The 17,369-nt window shown below is 38.0% G+C and overlaps 1 protein-coding gene across 2 annotated transcripts in view; it reads left to right on the forward strand.

The window, feature by feature from the left end:
• unc5a.S (unc-5 netrin receptor A S homeolog) overlaps positions 1 to 17,369 on the forward strand; it is a 245,473-nt gene that overhangs the window by 155,851 nt on the left and 72,253 nt on the right. For both annotated transcript variants that reach the window (XM_041588683.1, XM_018254612.2), the window contains exon 2: positions 6,535 to 6,786. In XM_041588683.1, the coding sequence (XP_041444617.1) occupies positions 6,535 to 6,786 (252 nt within the window). The remainder of the gene's footprint in view (positions 1 to 6,534; positions 6,787 to 17,369) is intronic.

Here is a 17,369-nt window from a genome sequence, read left to right on the forward strand (position 1 = left end):
TCCACCTGTCATCACTCTATGTGCATCAGACAGGACATTTTTCATTTACTAGAATTTCAACTAGTGACAGCCTGACAGTGGAGGTTTGACTGTTGATATTTTCTGTTGGATGGCAGCAGCAGTCAGAACTTTCTGAGCCTTTCCAATAGCCTTTGGAATAAAGTTGTTGGCTCTTCTACTAGCAGCAAAGAATTATGAGGGACTGAAGTGAACTTCATCCTCAATAAGTACTTGTTTTTTCTATTTACTGGTACATGAACTCTATGCCCCTTGTCTTCATCAAATAGCATAAAGGAATATGCACACAAAGCAGTCTAATAGGAACAAAAGATATAGGAAATGAACCCATAATATTATATATGCAATGCACCATAGATATAGTGGGACACCACAATTGTTCCATAGACTCCATGCTGGAGCAGGATGTAGGTCCTTGTATAGCTGTTCAGCTTAATGTGTATAATTGTCTTTTAAACAGAGCACATTCTGGATACCAGGAGTTTTAATAGAAAATCAAATGTATTTTTATTTTAATGAATTCACAAAGACTTTCGGGAGCAACTGAATAGCATTACAGAGAGAACATACTCAAGATTCATATACAGTGGTTGCATTGTCAATTCAGCAACTCCCTCAAATGTAGAGAATAAATGCAGTTTCTGCACATTGTATATTTATGATCTTTTTTCTGGTAACCATCACAGGAGGTGGCACTGCATGTGGAGTTGCCACCCTCTTCTGCAATATATATATATATATATATATATATATATATATATATATATATATATATATATATATATCGGTATATATATATCGGTATATATATATATATATATCTATATATATAGGACACCATGGCAGATATTAAGGGATGGGTAGAGAGACAACAAGGCAGTTGTTACACCCTTGTGTCAGCGAGAATAAATCAGATGGGTTTGGATTAGAACAGAAACTAAGTTCATATGCTACCGTAAATACCCTTTGATGCCATCCCATTGAAAGCAGTATACTGAGGGTTGATGAATATGTTATTTGTTTGTTGAGATCACTGCAGATTAATTTCTATCCGTTCTCGACTTCTCTGCAGTTTGAAACGTATCTAGTTAAATCCTTCAGTTCTGTTCTTTTGGGCTATTTTAGACTTAAAGTAATTGAATATTAGAAACCTGGAAGCCTTTTCTTATTATAGCGTATTAGGTATTTTATTTCTTTTTTATCACTGCCCATATCCGAATCCTTATAGTTAGCTTAATGTAAAAAGATGGCACCTTAAAAGACTCATGTACGCACCCGTGACCAAGACTGGCTTCTATCCAGCCAGAGGCTTCAAATATAATGTATAAAAACCAATGTAGGCCTTTTTAATAGAATTTATTGATGAAACCTTTTAATAAGCCTTATCTGTTGGAAAGAGTCCTTTCTCTATTTATTGCTTTGCTAGAGACTTCCCTTACCTACATGTCTTTGTTAGGCTTTGTGTTCTAATTCTAAAGGACAGCCGAATTCCCTCCTAATGGAAGGATTTTTCCGCCTGTGTGAATTACTCTGGCTCGTGTTACCCTTTTTGTCTGAATGAAATTCCTGAATTGTTCTGAAATATTTCAAACTGCTCATATTTCGATATTTTAGTCAGCTACTCCACCACAATGTCTAGGTGAGATTATGTATATATGACAGTTATGGGATCTATTGCCCAGAAGCAAGTTATCCTTTTTCTACAGTGCCCTATTAAAACAAAAAATATCTTAGACAGGACCTGGTTTTTGATGGTAATTAATTATGTGTATATACAGTATTTGTATGGGTGCATTCAGAGCACAGGGCCTGACTAGGGGAACTGCAGTAAGAAAAATAACTGGAACTATTGTTTCTATTTCTATGCTTTATGATCTCTTTATCAGATACTTTTTAATACTGGAACAAAAACCAGCAAATATACATTTAACTTCACGATAATGGAACATATAAAAGCGTAATATTAATCTGTATCAAAGAATAAGCTGCTGGATCCTTTCTGGGCTGTGTATTAAATATTAATGTTATATTGATTTGATTAGGCAGCCAGATTATAATTACATGCTGCAAACTATGTATAGATAAAGGTCTAAATGCACGTAAAAGACTCACTCTGGCTAATGTAGTGCAGAATACCATGCCACCCGTGCTGTGGAAATTCATAACAACCAATCAGATATTTGCTTTCCTTATTATGTTTTCTAGACCAACTGATGCTAATTACTGATTGGTTGCTATGGGTTTCTAGACTGGGGCAGATTAAAGGTGGCCATACACGGATAGATCCGCTCGTTTGGCGATGTCGCCAAACGAGCGGATCTCCCTCCGATATGCCCACCTTGAGGTGAGCAATATCGGGCTGATCCGATCGTGGGCCCTAGGGCCCAACGATCGGATCCTAGCGTTCGCCAAACGGGCGGTCGGATCGCGGGACCGCATCAACGAACAGATGCGGCCGCGATCCGACGGGATTTTTAATCCCATCCGATCGAGATCTGCCCGACTTTCGGCCAGATCTCGATCGGGGAAGCCCGTCGGGGGCCCCCATACACGGGCCAATAAGCTGCCGACTCGGTCTGTCGGCAGCTTTTATCGGCCCGTGTATGGCCACCTTTAACTGTCTGAACAAAAATTACTTCTAGGTGAATGTTACTGTTGACCTCTAGGTATGGAATATTTGCATCTCTTGACCTTGAGTTAAGCTAAATCTGAAATGGACTGCAGTGCATATATTTAGTGAAGCTGCATTCACTTCTTATTCTGCATTCTGCACCAATGATTCCCTGAAAGCATGCAATATATTATTGGGTTCTGATGTATGCATGTATACTAACAATTCGGCCACATTTTATTAGTCCATTTTAATAAGACCCCTTTTGGATAACTCAGGAAAAATGAAGCGCTGGCATATGCAGTTCAAAAAAAAAAAATCAGTTTAGGAAGGACCCAGCTTTGATGACAATGTGACTTGATTGCTTCCCTAAAATCCTCTTTGAAGAGGGATATTAAAATGACACACTGGTGGTATTTTATCATCTCTATATGCTGTCATGGAGAGATCCTTCCTTATGACTGTATAAAAAAGTTTAAAATTACATCAATTCCAGACGGGCAAAATTTAAATGATTTTCCACTCCACAAAATCAGAAAAATATTATTATAAGTGCATATGGAATTCAGTACTAGGCTTTATATATATATATATATATATATATATATATATATATATATATATATATATATATATATATATATATATATATATAATTCAGTAAGCAGGACCCGCACTCGTTCAAATTCAGTGAAATAAAAGTGTCTTTATTCACAGGTTCATTTTCCAACGTTTCGGTCCTCACTGGGACCTTTTTCAAGGATCCTGCTTACTGAATTGTATTACACTTTGACCAACGCACCAACATCGATTGAAACAGATCCGGAAGGAGTGCGTCCACTGAACCGACAGTATATATATATATATATATATATATATATATATATATATATTCCCCAAACCCATTACCATAGTCATTGGAAACAACCTCCCCACTGCAGCAGGGAAGATAAATTATGCCTTGCCTGAGTGCTATTTTTATTTGCATTTAGGTGTACCCTGGTATTCACTGCCTTACACCATACAAAAGGCTGCAAAGAATTTTGTAGCTAAATGTTCTCCTTGTGCTAGAAAAACAAACAAACTCATCCTATTAAATCACATTCTGTTCCAGGCAAATTTACACTGTACAGTTAAAGCTTAATGAGCAGCCCCCATTGTGTCTGCTTTCACTAACTTCACATATTATAAAAGGCTTGAAAGATGTTTTCAAGATAAAGGTACTTTACCACCCCCTTAAAAAAATTGAATTGGATGCTCCGATCTGTAAATAATCATTGCATGAAATAGACGCATTTGGTTGTGTTCCAAAACAGCTAAAATCATCCTGCTTAGACCTGTGAACTCACTACTTAATGGCAAGATAAAGCATCCATTTGAAAAGTGTTCAAAAGCCGGTGAATTGACAAGCAGCTACGTCCAGATGATTATAGCACCGAAATGAAAGAAATGAATCATTGGAGAAATCACAGGGGAGAATGTGTTTCACTGAGACGTTGGGAGGGAGGACTGTAACTCATCAAGAATGGGAGTTTATTGTATAAAACAGGCCCGGAGTTCCGGTAAATGCCAGAGGGGTTGCTGTAAGATGCCATAGACAGTCACTGTGGTGGGGAACTGGTTGGGCCTCTGGTATAAAACATCTGTGGCACTGTATGTCCTACAGGCAGGGCAGAGCTACACCTTAGAAATAAATACCGGAGGCGCTAACACATACAGCAACATCCTATCAACAACAAGCCCTCTTTTGGGTCCCCTGCATTGTGCTGATCAGTCCATTTCCCCCATGAATATCTATTCAATCTCCAATGATAGAAATCACATTAAATACCAATAAGAAAATGAGAACATAAATCCAGTTTCTTTTTGGGATTGATGAATCTCATTCTATGGCAGTTGAACAAAAGAATCGTACTCCAAGGGTCATTTGTGACAACAAGTAGAGAGTGACTGCATTTCACCCTTTTATTTTTTTAACCTACAACACACAGTTTTTCCTCATAATTCTAGAGTACTTGCGTCTGGAAGGGGAAGTGGTGCTTGGCACAATTGCTTTGACAAAAAGTTACCATAATCAGCATCGGACTGGCCCACCGGGATACTAGGAAAATTCCTGGTGGGCCCAGGTGTCAGTGGGCTTTCTCTCTTCTAACCTGGCCTATTTCATGGCCACTCCTTATTTCTTTATGGAAAAAGGCTTACTAACGGAAGAATGGAGTATAGTATGTAGAGATAAAAGACTACGAAAATAAAGTTGAAAAAGTGTAGTTGGAAAGTGGGCCTACGGTCTACGGTTTTCTGGTGGGGCCCTGACATCCCAGTACAACACTGACCACAATAATGCCTAAAAATCTGGATGACATCATTTCCAGCCCTCAGCATCAAAATGACATCAGTGCCTGATACTTTAAGTTTCATTCCTTTGTATTTATTAATACCACCAGTAGGAACCACCCTGGAGCTTCTTGGTTCCCTTGCATCAATTGGCACCATTGCATGTGATTTATTTAAACAGACTTGCTGGGTGCAAAGGCATACGAGCATCTTTAGATGCATGTTCCTTTTACACAATTTACACAACTGTAGTTCTGAGTTTTAGCATTTAAGAAAAAATTCTGAGTATTGTTTCCATAGTTTGACACCACATTGATGTTGACTGAATAAATATCAGTACATTCCTGTAAGTAACAGCCATGTTTAGGAAACATTCTTCAATGTGCTCAATATCCCTCAACATTATGCAACCGCTTTTGAATTTGTCACTGCTGAACTGGGCTAGATGCAAAGCAGCATTGAACATTACATGTGCAGACTCAAATTCAGCAATAGAAACCATGTTTTCCTTTGACTTATTACACAACCCTGTGGTTATATTCCAGTCTCTGCCAATTCTGGGAAAGAAGGGTCCCTGAAGTTGTGGCATCCCCTAAAATGTAACTCAGCAATAATGATGAACCCAGTGAGTCAAATAATAAGACAATTTCCCCTAAATCCAACACATGGTTAGCAAAATATGGCCCTGCATATTATTTTCTTAATCACTATAATTTAAAATAAAAAAGCTTGCTGCAGAAGTGACCACATTTCCATCACAAAAACTAGAAATGATAATTATATAATATGTTCATAAAAAGAATGAACTGAGCATATCAATGAACAGCAATGAAGAACAAAAGATTAAATTAGTCCTGCTTGCTTCCTACAAAAGCTTATTGATTTAATTTTATTTTTAACATTTGCTTTTAGTTCAGCTAATATAAACTGTGAGTTGCTATGGTATAAAGCATTTCAATGTACATCACATGTGCTACAGTAATACACACTTTACAACATATAGCATTGCAGGAATTAAGATGATTTCTGTTTCAATTGCAGGAGTTATTGGAGTAGTGGTGTATTCATTTGAAATGAGCAGGATATTTAAGATATTGTGAGGCTATTATAATGTGCATGTATTGTATTGTATATGACAAAATAAGGTGGCAGCACAGTTCCTGTTCCACAGGCATCCACATCTCTCCTTAAAAAAGCTGTATATCTCTTTAATAATAATTTTAAGAGTTACTGTACTGTACTGTAACCATGAATCACTTTACATTGGCAGTGTTACTTAATAGGGAAAGGAAGATTTAATAACTTTTAGAACCTTTTCAGATCACTGGTCCCTGGAAATTTAACACGAATATACGTTAATTTAATGTCAATTATTGTGCCTTTTAATGCAACATTTGTCATTGCTTAAAAACATAAAAATCAATACAAAGACGTATACAGGAGAAACAAAATGCCTGAGGCTTATAAGATTGATGGGGAAGCTTGGAGGACACGTGAAGCAGGCCAAACACAGATCCTGAAATGGCAGCAAGAGTACTCATTGTCTTTCTCTCTCTATTCTCTCGTTTCAGGATGCCAGCAGAGTTCCGGGCCAGTGAACCCCTTCCCAATGCCAATGCCAGGCTCGGCAAGCTTGGGAGGTCAAGGAGGAGAACTACTGCCACACTTCCTTATAGAGCCTGAGAGTGTCTACATTGTGAAGAACAAGCCAGTGGCTTTGAACTGTAAAGCAACACCAGCCACCCAGATTTACTTCAAGTGCAATGGGGAGTGGGTGCACCAGACAGACCACATCATCCAGCACAGCACAGACCGCAGCACTGGTATAGTTTTTTTTTTCTTTACAGGTTGTGCATGTATTTCTGTAATTTCCATACATCCCACTAACAGGTCTAACTGTAACATACACCAAAGATTCCTATGTAAATTGTCAGTTATTATTAATATTATTATATTTATAAAGTTTCGACATTATGGGGCAGATTTACATAGGGTCGAATATCGAGGGTTAATTAATTAATCGACTGCCGAATGTAAATCATTAGACTTCGAATATCGAAGTCGAAGGATTTACCACAAATAGTTTGATTGAACGAAAAATCGGTTTTTAATCCATCGATCAAACGACTTTTCTTCGACCAAAAAAACATTAGAAAGCCTATGGGGACCTTCCCCATAGGCTAACATTGCACTTCGGTAGGTTTTAGGTGGCGAAGTAGGGGGTCAAAGTTTTTTTTAAAGAGACAGTACTTCGACTATCGAATGGTCGAATAGTCGAACAATTTTTAGTTTGAATCGTTCGATTCGAAGTCGTAGTCGAAGTAGCCAGACTTGCCTTCACTACCTCAGACCAGGCAAAGTGCAAAAGAGTAGATAGGAGTTCCTAAAAAAATAGTTGAAAATAGTTGAAAAAGTACCAAAAACGTTGGGGTCTTTTCCCTTTTCAGGGTGATAGGCTAAAAAAGAGCGTAAATTTTATTTGGGGTAATCAGCTTCCCCCATACATTTCCTAACATATGGCACATACACTATACACTGGGCTCATGTGTAGGGCAATATAACAACTCTATTTTATTTTATTAAGGTTTCCTGGGCTTGTGTAGTGTAATGTATTTGCTGCAACATATACGTCCATTGTACTTTAACTTCCCGCCGTATGCAAATTAGCCAACGCTAGCGCAACTTCGCTTTGCTTGGTACAGTAACGCTAGAGCAACTTTGCCAGCGTTCGGCGCCCTGGACGCAACTTCGGATTTTAGTGAATTAGCATTGTCCTGGAGAATCTACGCCTGGCAAAGTGTTGCGAATTTTCGGAGGTTAATGAATTTGCCCCAAAGTACTGACAGATACAGAAGGTTGTAGGGGCCCTGCTCTTTACAGCTTACAATCTAAATTATGGAAAATGCGTATGTAACTATATTAAAAAATAGTGCAGACCTCTACAGATGATGTGGGTCAGTTGTCTGATGCACAAGTGGAGCGCTTGATTAGGTAGGGGCAGTATTGTGCTAGTCCATACAGGTATGGGATCCAAACCCGTTATGTAGAATGGGAAGGCCATCTCCCATAGACTCCCTTTTAAGCAAATAATTCACATTTTTTAAAAGTATATTCTTTTTCTCTGTAATAACAAAACAGTTACAGTTAAAACCCAGGTCTTAAGGATAGATAAAAGGTCCCATTTCTTACGGGTCTCATACTATTAATGCATTAATGAACATAAGGGTCTCATACTATTAATGAATTAATGAACATAAGGGTCTCATACTATTAATGAATTAATGAACATAAGGGTCTCATACTATTAATGAATTAATGAACATAAGGGTCTCATACTATTAATTAATTAATGAACATAAGGGTCTCATACTGTTAATGAATTAATGAACATAAGTGCAATTTTGGATAAAATTTGCAATTTTTTTAAATCCATAATGCAGTAATTGGGGCTGTACGCAGATTTATGTTCAGTGTCAGAAGTGTTGTAATGCAGTCAATTGTTTTTCAATAAATCGGGGAAAATTCTATAGTGGGCACTATGATATTTCTAGTGCTAGGTGAAAAAAATACCATTAGCATGTAATTCTTTACGCGCAAGTCTGCATGCAGCCTGCAGTGGAAACCTTTTAGGGGCTCTCGAGTGTAATTCATCAGATTGGACAGAGGAAGGTACAATGGCACCTGGCACATACAGTATATATACAGTATAAGTAGAAGCAGAATGTAAAGGTGTTAGTAATGAATGGTAAGAAAGATAACTGTGAAATGTGCATCAGCATCTTCTCTATTTTAATTTAATTTTACTAATTGCTTTTAAAAATATTTATAAAGCTACAAATTTGTGGTATAGGGGCTGGTTTAATATTAACTTCTCCAACTTCTTTCTCTACTACTACTCCAATATACCTTGGATTTGTGGTCTTTTAGGGAAGGTAAATTACATGACCACAGTCCTTGGTATCCTGCCTACTCAATCTTGTCCCATGGTTAGATAGAAACAAATTGAGTTAGTAGAAATAGGGACAGCTCCACTTTATATTCATTTTCCTTTTCCAAACTTTTATTCTAATGAATTTTGAGCACATCAATGAATTCATTAATTTTCTAAAAATGTATTAAAAGTAATCTCATTAGCACAGAACTTTGTAAAAATATTTTAGCTGTAATTCATTTTATGTATGTAGACTAAACAGTTGCAGTTTAAATGATTTCAGTTGAAGAAATTGATTTATTACATATGGGAATGAATTAATCTTTAAATTACACATAGCACAATCTTAGCACTTGCACGTTATCTAAATTGATTCGTTTGGAATAGAAGTTTGGATATTTCTGATTCTTCGGTATCAATACATGCAAAGATTGTATCTTTTTCTGTGCAACCGCAACCGTAAATTAATCCTTCAGGCCTTTTTTACTGTAAATAACAGGTAAATATGGTAGTTAAGGTAAAGATTTAGGAAGTTTAGGAAGATGAATCAAAATATGACACAATCATAAGTGTGCCTACGTATACTATTCATATACTGTATATTTGCTTTGTAAGTGCTTTTTAAGTCTAACTGTTCCATGGTCCAGTCAGTGTGATTGTTGCATCATTTCTATGATTCTTAGTAAGGGTATGGGATCCATTAGCCAGAAATCTGGAAGCTCCAAAATGCAGCATTTTTCTCTGTAATAATTTCTACCTTGTACTTGATGCTATTGAAGCTCTCATGTCTATATTAATGTCAACACATTCCTATTTTTTTATTATTTCAAATGTTCTTAGTAGAATGTTGCTCCAAATGACAAAGAGCCCGGGACCCAAGCAATCTAGATAATAGATCCCACACCTATTCCCTATAAGGTTATCTCCTGCAAGAATAGTGTTAGAGCAGGGGTGCCCAAAAGGTAGATAGGGATCTACCAGCAGACCTTTAGCTGGTGATCAGTAGATCTCAAGACACTGTCAACAAACAGCTTGTCTAAATCATCTTCCTGTTTGATGATTTTCAGATATTTATTTTGTTAAGGATACATAAGAAATAGTTGTTCTGAAATATATATATATATATATATATATATATATATATATATATAGATATATATATAATATATATAATACTGTATTTAAGTAATATTTTCCATGGAACAGAATGCTAACAATGCTATTATGGAGGTAGAATATAATGGGACAACATTGCTAAAAGTAGACCTCGCATTAGGAAAGTATGGGCACTCCTGTGTTAGAGGTTAGTTATACAAAGGCATGGCATATACATGGGGGGAATAAGATATAATGTTCTGGGGTTTCTGCAGTTTTCATTATAAAAATCAGAATTAAATAATTCACCAAAATGATCAAGATTTGGTCCTGATGTGTAGGCTGCTTGGTCTCTTTTGATAAGAAACTGTAGTCAATTATCTTGTGGCCAATAGTAATTGTTATTGGTTCCTTCCTCTTCTGTAAATCTGCTTACATCACTGCATACAAAGCAGATGCAAGCCAAAGGTCTATTCTGTCTAGTTAATGTCACCTGCTGTATTGAAGGAAGATATTAGATTGGCCAAAAGCCTTCCTCTTGCGTAGACAATGCATTGCACAGGTCCAGTTTTATTCTGTGCCTTAGAATAAACTGTATTTTTCCTCTCCATACAAATCTGCATTTCCCTCACTCTCCTGACTGCTTTCTCTGCTAAAAAGAACTCTCCCCATCCATTTTTATTCTTACAATGGTAATGGGAAGGCAGAGGTGCATGGCTTGTTATTTGACAAGTGACAGTGACTGGGAGGTGCGCCATAAAGCTCGGCATTTCTCATTTTGTCATGTTTCACAATACTGAGTGGCGGAGAAAAAAAAACATGACGGAGGGAGGGAGTGGGGTACATACAGGAAGAAACAGGTTTTATTATTCTCTTCAGTTAATTAATTAGCTCCCAATTAAGAACCCTTTTTTTTATTTCTAGAAGCTGAATTGTTCATCTGTAAAAGTGAGACAAAGGATATAGAGGCTGGATACATAAGGACATGGCACTTTTCACCCTCATTTGCAGCTATCACATTTTCTCTGTTATTGGTGTCACAAAACCTTTTTCTAAAAGTTATTCTTAAAATTAGGTTAAAGTAATTATTCCTTTACTTTTCATTGCCTTTTTCTGGCTTTTTCACTGCAAATCGGCCTAAAATTAAGCTGAAAAACGTAGCTTTTCAAAGACCTGGCAACTAAACCACAGGGCAGGATCAGTGATGTTATTGTGCATTTTTTCCTTCTTTTTCATTAAAGCTGCGTGCAAACAATTTACTTGGCGTTATCGGTCTTGCCGTTTCAAGCTGAGTGATGATAAAATCATTTATCTGTTAACTATGAAGTGGGGGAAAAAAAAACAGCCCAGGTTTGGCTGAAGTGCATCTTTAGCCTTGTTTTATTCATTTTTAGACTTGGAATATTGGACCATTGCTTGTTTGACCATCAAAAAAAGGCAGATGAAATTTCACATTAAATTTTATTAAGCCTTGCGTCATTTTTGGCATCTCATTTAGTTTAATTGTCTGTCGGGCAAATTTCTGGCTGGAGAAGATTAAGTCACTGTAATTTGAATGAAACTAGCCACCAGATAAAAATGCCTTGACAGAATGCAGAGTGCTTTCTCACCTTTTCATTATGCGTTCATTCTTCATATGACTCTTGTCTGTGTGCTTCAGACTTTACTTTTGCCTGTGTATATTTTTTACATGTCTTTCAAGGACTCTGCTTTGTATATTCAGCATCCACTTTCTCCTTTCTCAGCGACAGCTCTCTTTTATAAACTCTAGCCATTTGCATTTCAACCTGTCCCCCCTTTCCGTGTCTCCCAGCCTGTTTTTATCACCTCCAGTGAATGTCTGCCCTATATCTTCCTTAAGCTGGCCATAGACGCAAAGATCCGATCGTACGAATCAACGTACGATCGGACTTTCCCATCTCCCGACCCTCCACTAACCATTCAGATCAAAGTCTTTACCATTCCGATCAAATAAGAACAGATCACCCAATGTTCTGCCCCTGACAGTAATCGTACGATACTTATGTCTGACAACACTAGTGACAGTCTCCCACTGAAAATCGTACGATCGGCAATACACGCAGAGATATTATCGGCAGGCGACAGAAATTTTCTAACCTGTCCGATCGACCAAACGACCGATCTCCGGCGGACGAAAAATGCCGGGACTCTCCACACACGGTCCGAAAATTGTACGAATCCACGATTCGTACGATCGGATCTTTGCGTCTATGGCCAGCTTAACTCTCGTCAGACTCCCAGAGAGAGAAGCAGGGTTCACTTTAAGTCAGCGTAAATATCTCTCGGACAAAGCAATGGAAGAAATCCAGAAGAGCCTTCCTTATGTGTATAAAACCCTTGATGAGAATGAGACATACACAGCAAAACAAAAGCAGAAAGAAAAATTAATTTGTTCTCAAGTTAGAGTTAAGTCAGTCAAATGACGCTCAAAAATAGTAAAAACAAAATGGAACACAAAGAAAGCAAAGGATATTATGAGAAAACAGGAGACCAAAGTCTGGGACTGTTCTTGTGTTCCATTAATGCCATAAATCTTATAAAGAACATTTGTATTTCCTTCTTTTAATTCAGGTAGAGTTTATTTAACAGACATTGTAAACAAGCATTTACATGTGATATACAAAACATTGGTAATAAAAGGCACTGTAGTACATTTATAACGGGGGTGAGTACAAGTCACAACAACATTGTGCAATGCACAGTTTACAATCAAAGATAAAATGATGAATGTTTAAACCAGCACATTATATGATGTACAACCAAGGACAATACGGTAAAGAATTTTTCTAAACCATGAATAAAATTCAGAGGACTATACTCTCAAGGTTACAAGTTTCTATCATAGAGTTTATCCAATCTTCTATATCGGGGGGGTCTGCTTTTCCAGTTTTGTGTTATGAGCTTTTTGGCTACGAAAAATGTTCCATGGACAAACAACTGGTATTGATTGGTAATGGCATTACCAAGAACATTGAGGAGACAGGCCTTAGTGGTTCTAGGTTGTATCAAGTTGTCTAGTATTGTCGACCACTATGGTTTAATATAGTCGCATTCCGAGACTTTTTCCAAGTTGCATCTGGTACACGTATCAGGTATATCAGGTTTCATGAGGTGCAGTCTGACTGGAATGTAGTACGCTCTATGCAAGATATATAATTGAATCATTCATATCCTGTAGCATGCTGAGACTAGTTGAGAGGATACAACCTGCAAGTCATCATCTAGTATAAACTCTATTGCTGCTTTCCATTTATCATCACAGAGGTTTCTAGAGGGTCAGCTCTGCCATCTTGCAGCAGTAAAGCAGGATACATATTAGTGGGTGGCCTGTTAGGAAGGGAGAGCAGCCTGTTTATACTTACTACTACAGTATATCTTCTTTCTTATGGGCAGTCATTATGGTGTGTTTAAGTCTTATAAAGTGAATCCACTGGCTGGTAACCACTTTGATTGTCTGAGGTCCTTGAATGAGCAGATACGCTGGTCCATCCAAACATCCTCTATGGTTGCAATGCCCTTATTAAGCCACATTTTCATATTACCCATATTGGCCACTAGGGGGGAAGACAAGGGTTCTATAGAGGAGTACAGGTCTGTGATCTTGTCTTGGTCTCATTGGAGTGGAACATGCAAAATGTAACATTGCTTTTCATTTATACATTTTAATTTTGCTTTAAAATAATACATTTTGCTCATTCAAAACCATCTGACTAAATTTCGAAAGTACTGTTTATTAAAGGAAATCTACTGTATGTGGCAGTTGCTCGGAGAAAGAAATAGGCATATTTTGTAGAACTGGGAGGAGAATGGTGGGAGCTGAAGTCTTGCAATGGCTGGAGCATCAAAGGTTCTCTCCATGTTCCCTTGCACAGGATGCTTTTTCTTCTTTCAAATGTAGATGGTGGAATCTCCGCTGTATAGTTTTTTGCTCTATGTAGTAGGGGGTTATGCGTTTTATCCTTCCTTCATTGATAAGCTTAGCCCTGTTTAGTGAGCTGTTAGGGTAATGTGTGGCAAGAGGTTTTCTCCTTGTAGGTAGGGTATGTTGGAAGGAAAAAAGGGTCTTAAGAAGTTTGGACTGAGGAATCACATAAACAGGCCCTTTATATAGAGTGGGCAAGCTCCATTATGTAGCTATAGTATCTCTAAGAGTGAGAGTTAGGATTAGGTTAGGTAGGAGAATGCTCAACTGAGGGAGGCAATACTTAAAGGAGAAGGAAACCCCCTGGGCGCAAAACCCCTCCCCCTCCCCCGTGTTGCCCCCCCTTCCTCCTCCCCCCGGCCTACCTGTCCCCCATGGCAAATGGCCCTAACTTGTTACTCACCCCTCTGCGCAGGTCCTGTCCACGGAGTTCACAGTCGCCCATCTTCTCCCACGCGCGTCTTCTTCCTGCTTTGACCGGCGTCTTCTGGCGCATGCGCAGTAGGAACATTTACCGGTACGGATCTACTGCGCATGCGCCGAATGTTACAAAGTTTTCCTATTTCACTTCGTGACAGGGGGACAGGTAGGCCAGGGGGGAGGAGGGAGGGGGGGCAACACAGGGGAGGGGGAAGGGGTTTTGTGCCCAGGGGGTTTCCTTCTCCTTTAAGTAACTCAGAAATGGACTGAGTATCAGAAAATATCCTTATTGTAGGCAGAAGTCCTTTTGAGCACTACTGTGAAAGGCTTATACTTTAAGAGATGTCTATATGAGCTCTAGTGCTGTCTGTAATTCCTTTGACTGCTTTTAAGATCAGATGCCTTTAAATAAATTCAACAACGGTCTATACTATAATGGAATGTGAAATATGACAAAAAAAACTTCACAAAAACTCCAGTCCAGACTTTTAAAAATAAAAACTTTTATTGAACTTGACTTGTTGTCTTAAGCATTTCATGCTGTAGGTGGCACTTAATCTTGCTGCACACGTTTAAGGGGCGCATTCACTAAGTTCGAGTGAAGGAATAGAGGAAAAATAGTTTGATTTTCAAATGTTTTCTTTGGCTACTTCGACCATTGAATTGGCCACTTCGACCTTAGACTTCGACCTTCGACTTCGAATCAAACGAATCGAACTAAAAATTGTTCGACTATTCGACCATTCGATAGTCGAAGTACTGTCTCTTTAAGAAAAATCTTTGACCCGCTAGTTCGCCACCTAAAAGCTACCGAAGTCAATGTTAGCCTATGGGGAAGGTCCCCATAGGCTTTCCAAGTTTTTTCTGATCAAAGGATAATCCTTCGATCGATGGATTAAAATCCTTCAAATTGTTCGATTCAAAGGATTTATTCCTTCGATCGTTGGATCAAAGGAATTGTGCAAAATCCTTCGACTTCGATAGGTCGAAGGATTTTAATTCGCCAGTCGAATATCGAGGGTTAATTAACCCTCGATATTCGACCCTTAATACATCTGCCCCTAAGTGTTACCTTCAGCAAATAAAGCGTAAGTCTGGCTGTGTTTTGATAAGTTTTTATTTTATAAACCTGGCCTGGATTTATTTTTTATAGAGGCTCAGGGCAGTGCATAAGTCTCCTCCAATATACTGACGAGTCTACTGTAAATATATCAGGGGACATAGAATCAGAAAAGTTCTGGTGTTCTTGATCGTATTTATTAAAAGCAGTACACTTTTGAAATCAGTAGCCGGAATATATTTTTGAAGCCGAAAATTGTATTGTATAGGAGGAGAGCCAAACGAACACAGTCAATTGGCAAGCAGTTAGCACAACAACCCTGTGTTAGTTACTAGAGGGCCGAATGTCACTCAACTTCCAGTTATATTTCAATGGCTCTGAACACATAAAGAACCTGACTCATTTTATTTTCCCTTTCTAATATTGCTCTGCTTTTTGAGCACATTGTGCCCAGAACAGTAACGCTAATTATCTGAGTTGAACTAATTTAGGATTAATTACCTGGAATAATAAAAGAGGGACAATGTATTCATCCATGACTCGGCCTTTGACAGCTGACCAGCTGGCTAAATGTGAAAAAAATCAAATTTCCTCAAAAACAGACATAAATTGTATACCTTTCTCAGCATGCCATGCCCAAACCAGGCATTTGCTGCAACACAAATGGGTTGGACAGCAGGATAGAACAGTTATGATATGGCTGCAGGATACCAATTGACCTCTGTCTCCGGTTTTTTTTTTTTAATGAACAGCTCAGGCTCCAACTCATCAAAAAATACTTTTGTCTAAAATAATATTTGACATTTAGTGACACAGAGCAGTGTTCTAAAAAAAACCTTGTTTGAATGAATTATCCATTAAAAATCCTTTTATTCATTCACCATCTCTACTTTTTTTTGTTTTGTTTTTAATTCTAAATATTGTTAGTTGTAGTGGCCAATAACATGAGGCTTTAAATGATTTAAGGATTTGTTTTTTTCAGATGGGCTCATTCAGATAGATATTCATTTCACTATAGGCAGAGAACAGGTATAGAATGATCCCACAACCTATAACTTATTATAAAAACTCAAGACAATTAGAGTATTGGATGAAGGTCAGCCATAGCTTTATTGATTCAACAACAGCCATAATGATTCCAGCATAACCTTTCCATACAAAGAACATGTTACACGCAACAACATTTGAGCTTGTTTTAAAGGGAAACTGTCATCAGTATAAAAAGTGTTTGTTTATACTGGAAGGGCCATTTGTTTTAATAGTATATGTGACTATAGTAAAGTAATAATAGTAATACACTGCTGTCTGGGGATGCCTGTGTCTAATTTAGCTATGAAAGCACTCTAGCGTAGGGTAAAGACTGGCAGAAGCCTTTTGATTGTTGCCTAGATCACAGCCATAGTCACAAGCTTTATGACAAAATGCAACTGCCATGCAATAAATCCAGGATCAGCTCTAAAAAGTCTACTAAATTCCAACATAATTTTAAAGTCTTTCATTTGGCAGAATCCTTTCTATCTGGCCAGCCAATTTTGGTTGTGTTTTTTATTGGTCATTTTACTGGACAATTCATCTGGGGTCAATGAGTTTTTGTCCAGGGGTCAATGAGTTATCTCCCAAAGGAACAAGTCCTGCTTAAACCGTATTATGTCATTTAGAATTATAATTCACAATCCTATAGTGAGGATTTTGTAACTGGTAGATTCTAAAGTTAAGGAGCTTGTTCACCACACTCTCTCCACTGGCACCCATGCATTTCATGGCACACTGTGACCCCCCAACATTTCATAACTCTTTGGCCCACAAGCATTTCATAACGGGCACCTTGGCAGCCCCCACCTCAACCCCTGCACAGACCCTATTTGGCAGCAATTTATATTATATGGGAAGTGACGTCACAATCTTATATCGCAATACTATGATGTGCCATTACTTGCCCATGGATCTATGGCGGAAC

This window comes from Xenopus laevis, chromosome 3S (assembly GCF_017654675.1).
Source record: "Xenopus laevis strain J_2021 chromosome 3S, Xenopus_laevis_v10.1, whole genome shotgun sequence".
NCBI classification, from domain to species: Eukaryota; Metazoa; Chordata; class Amphibia; order Anura; family Pipidae; genus Xenopus; species Xenopus laevis.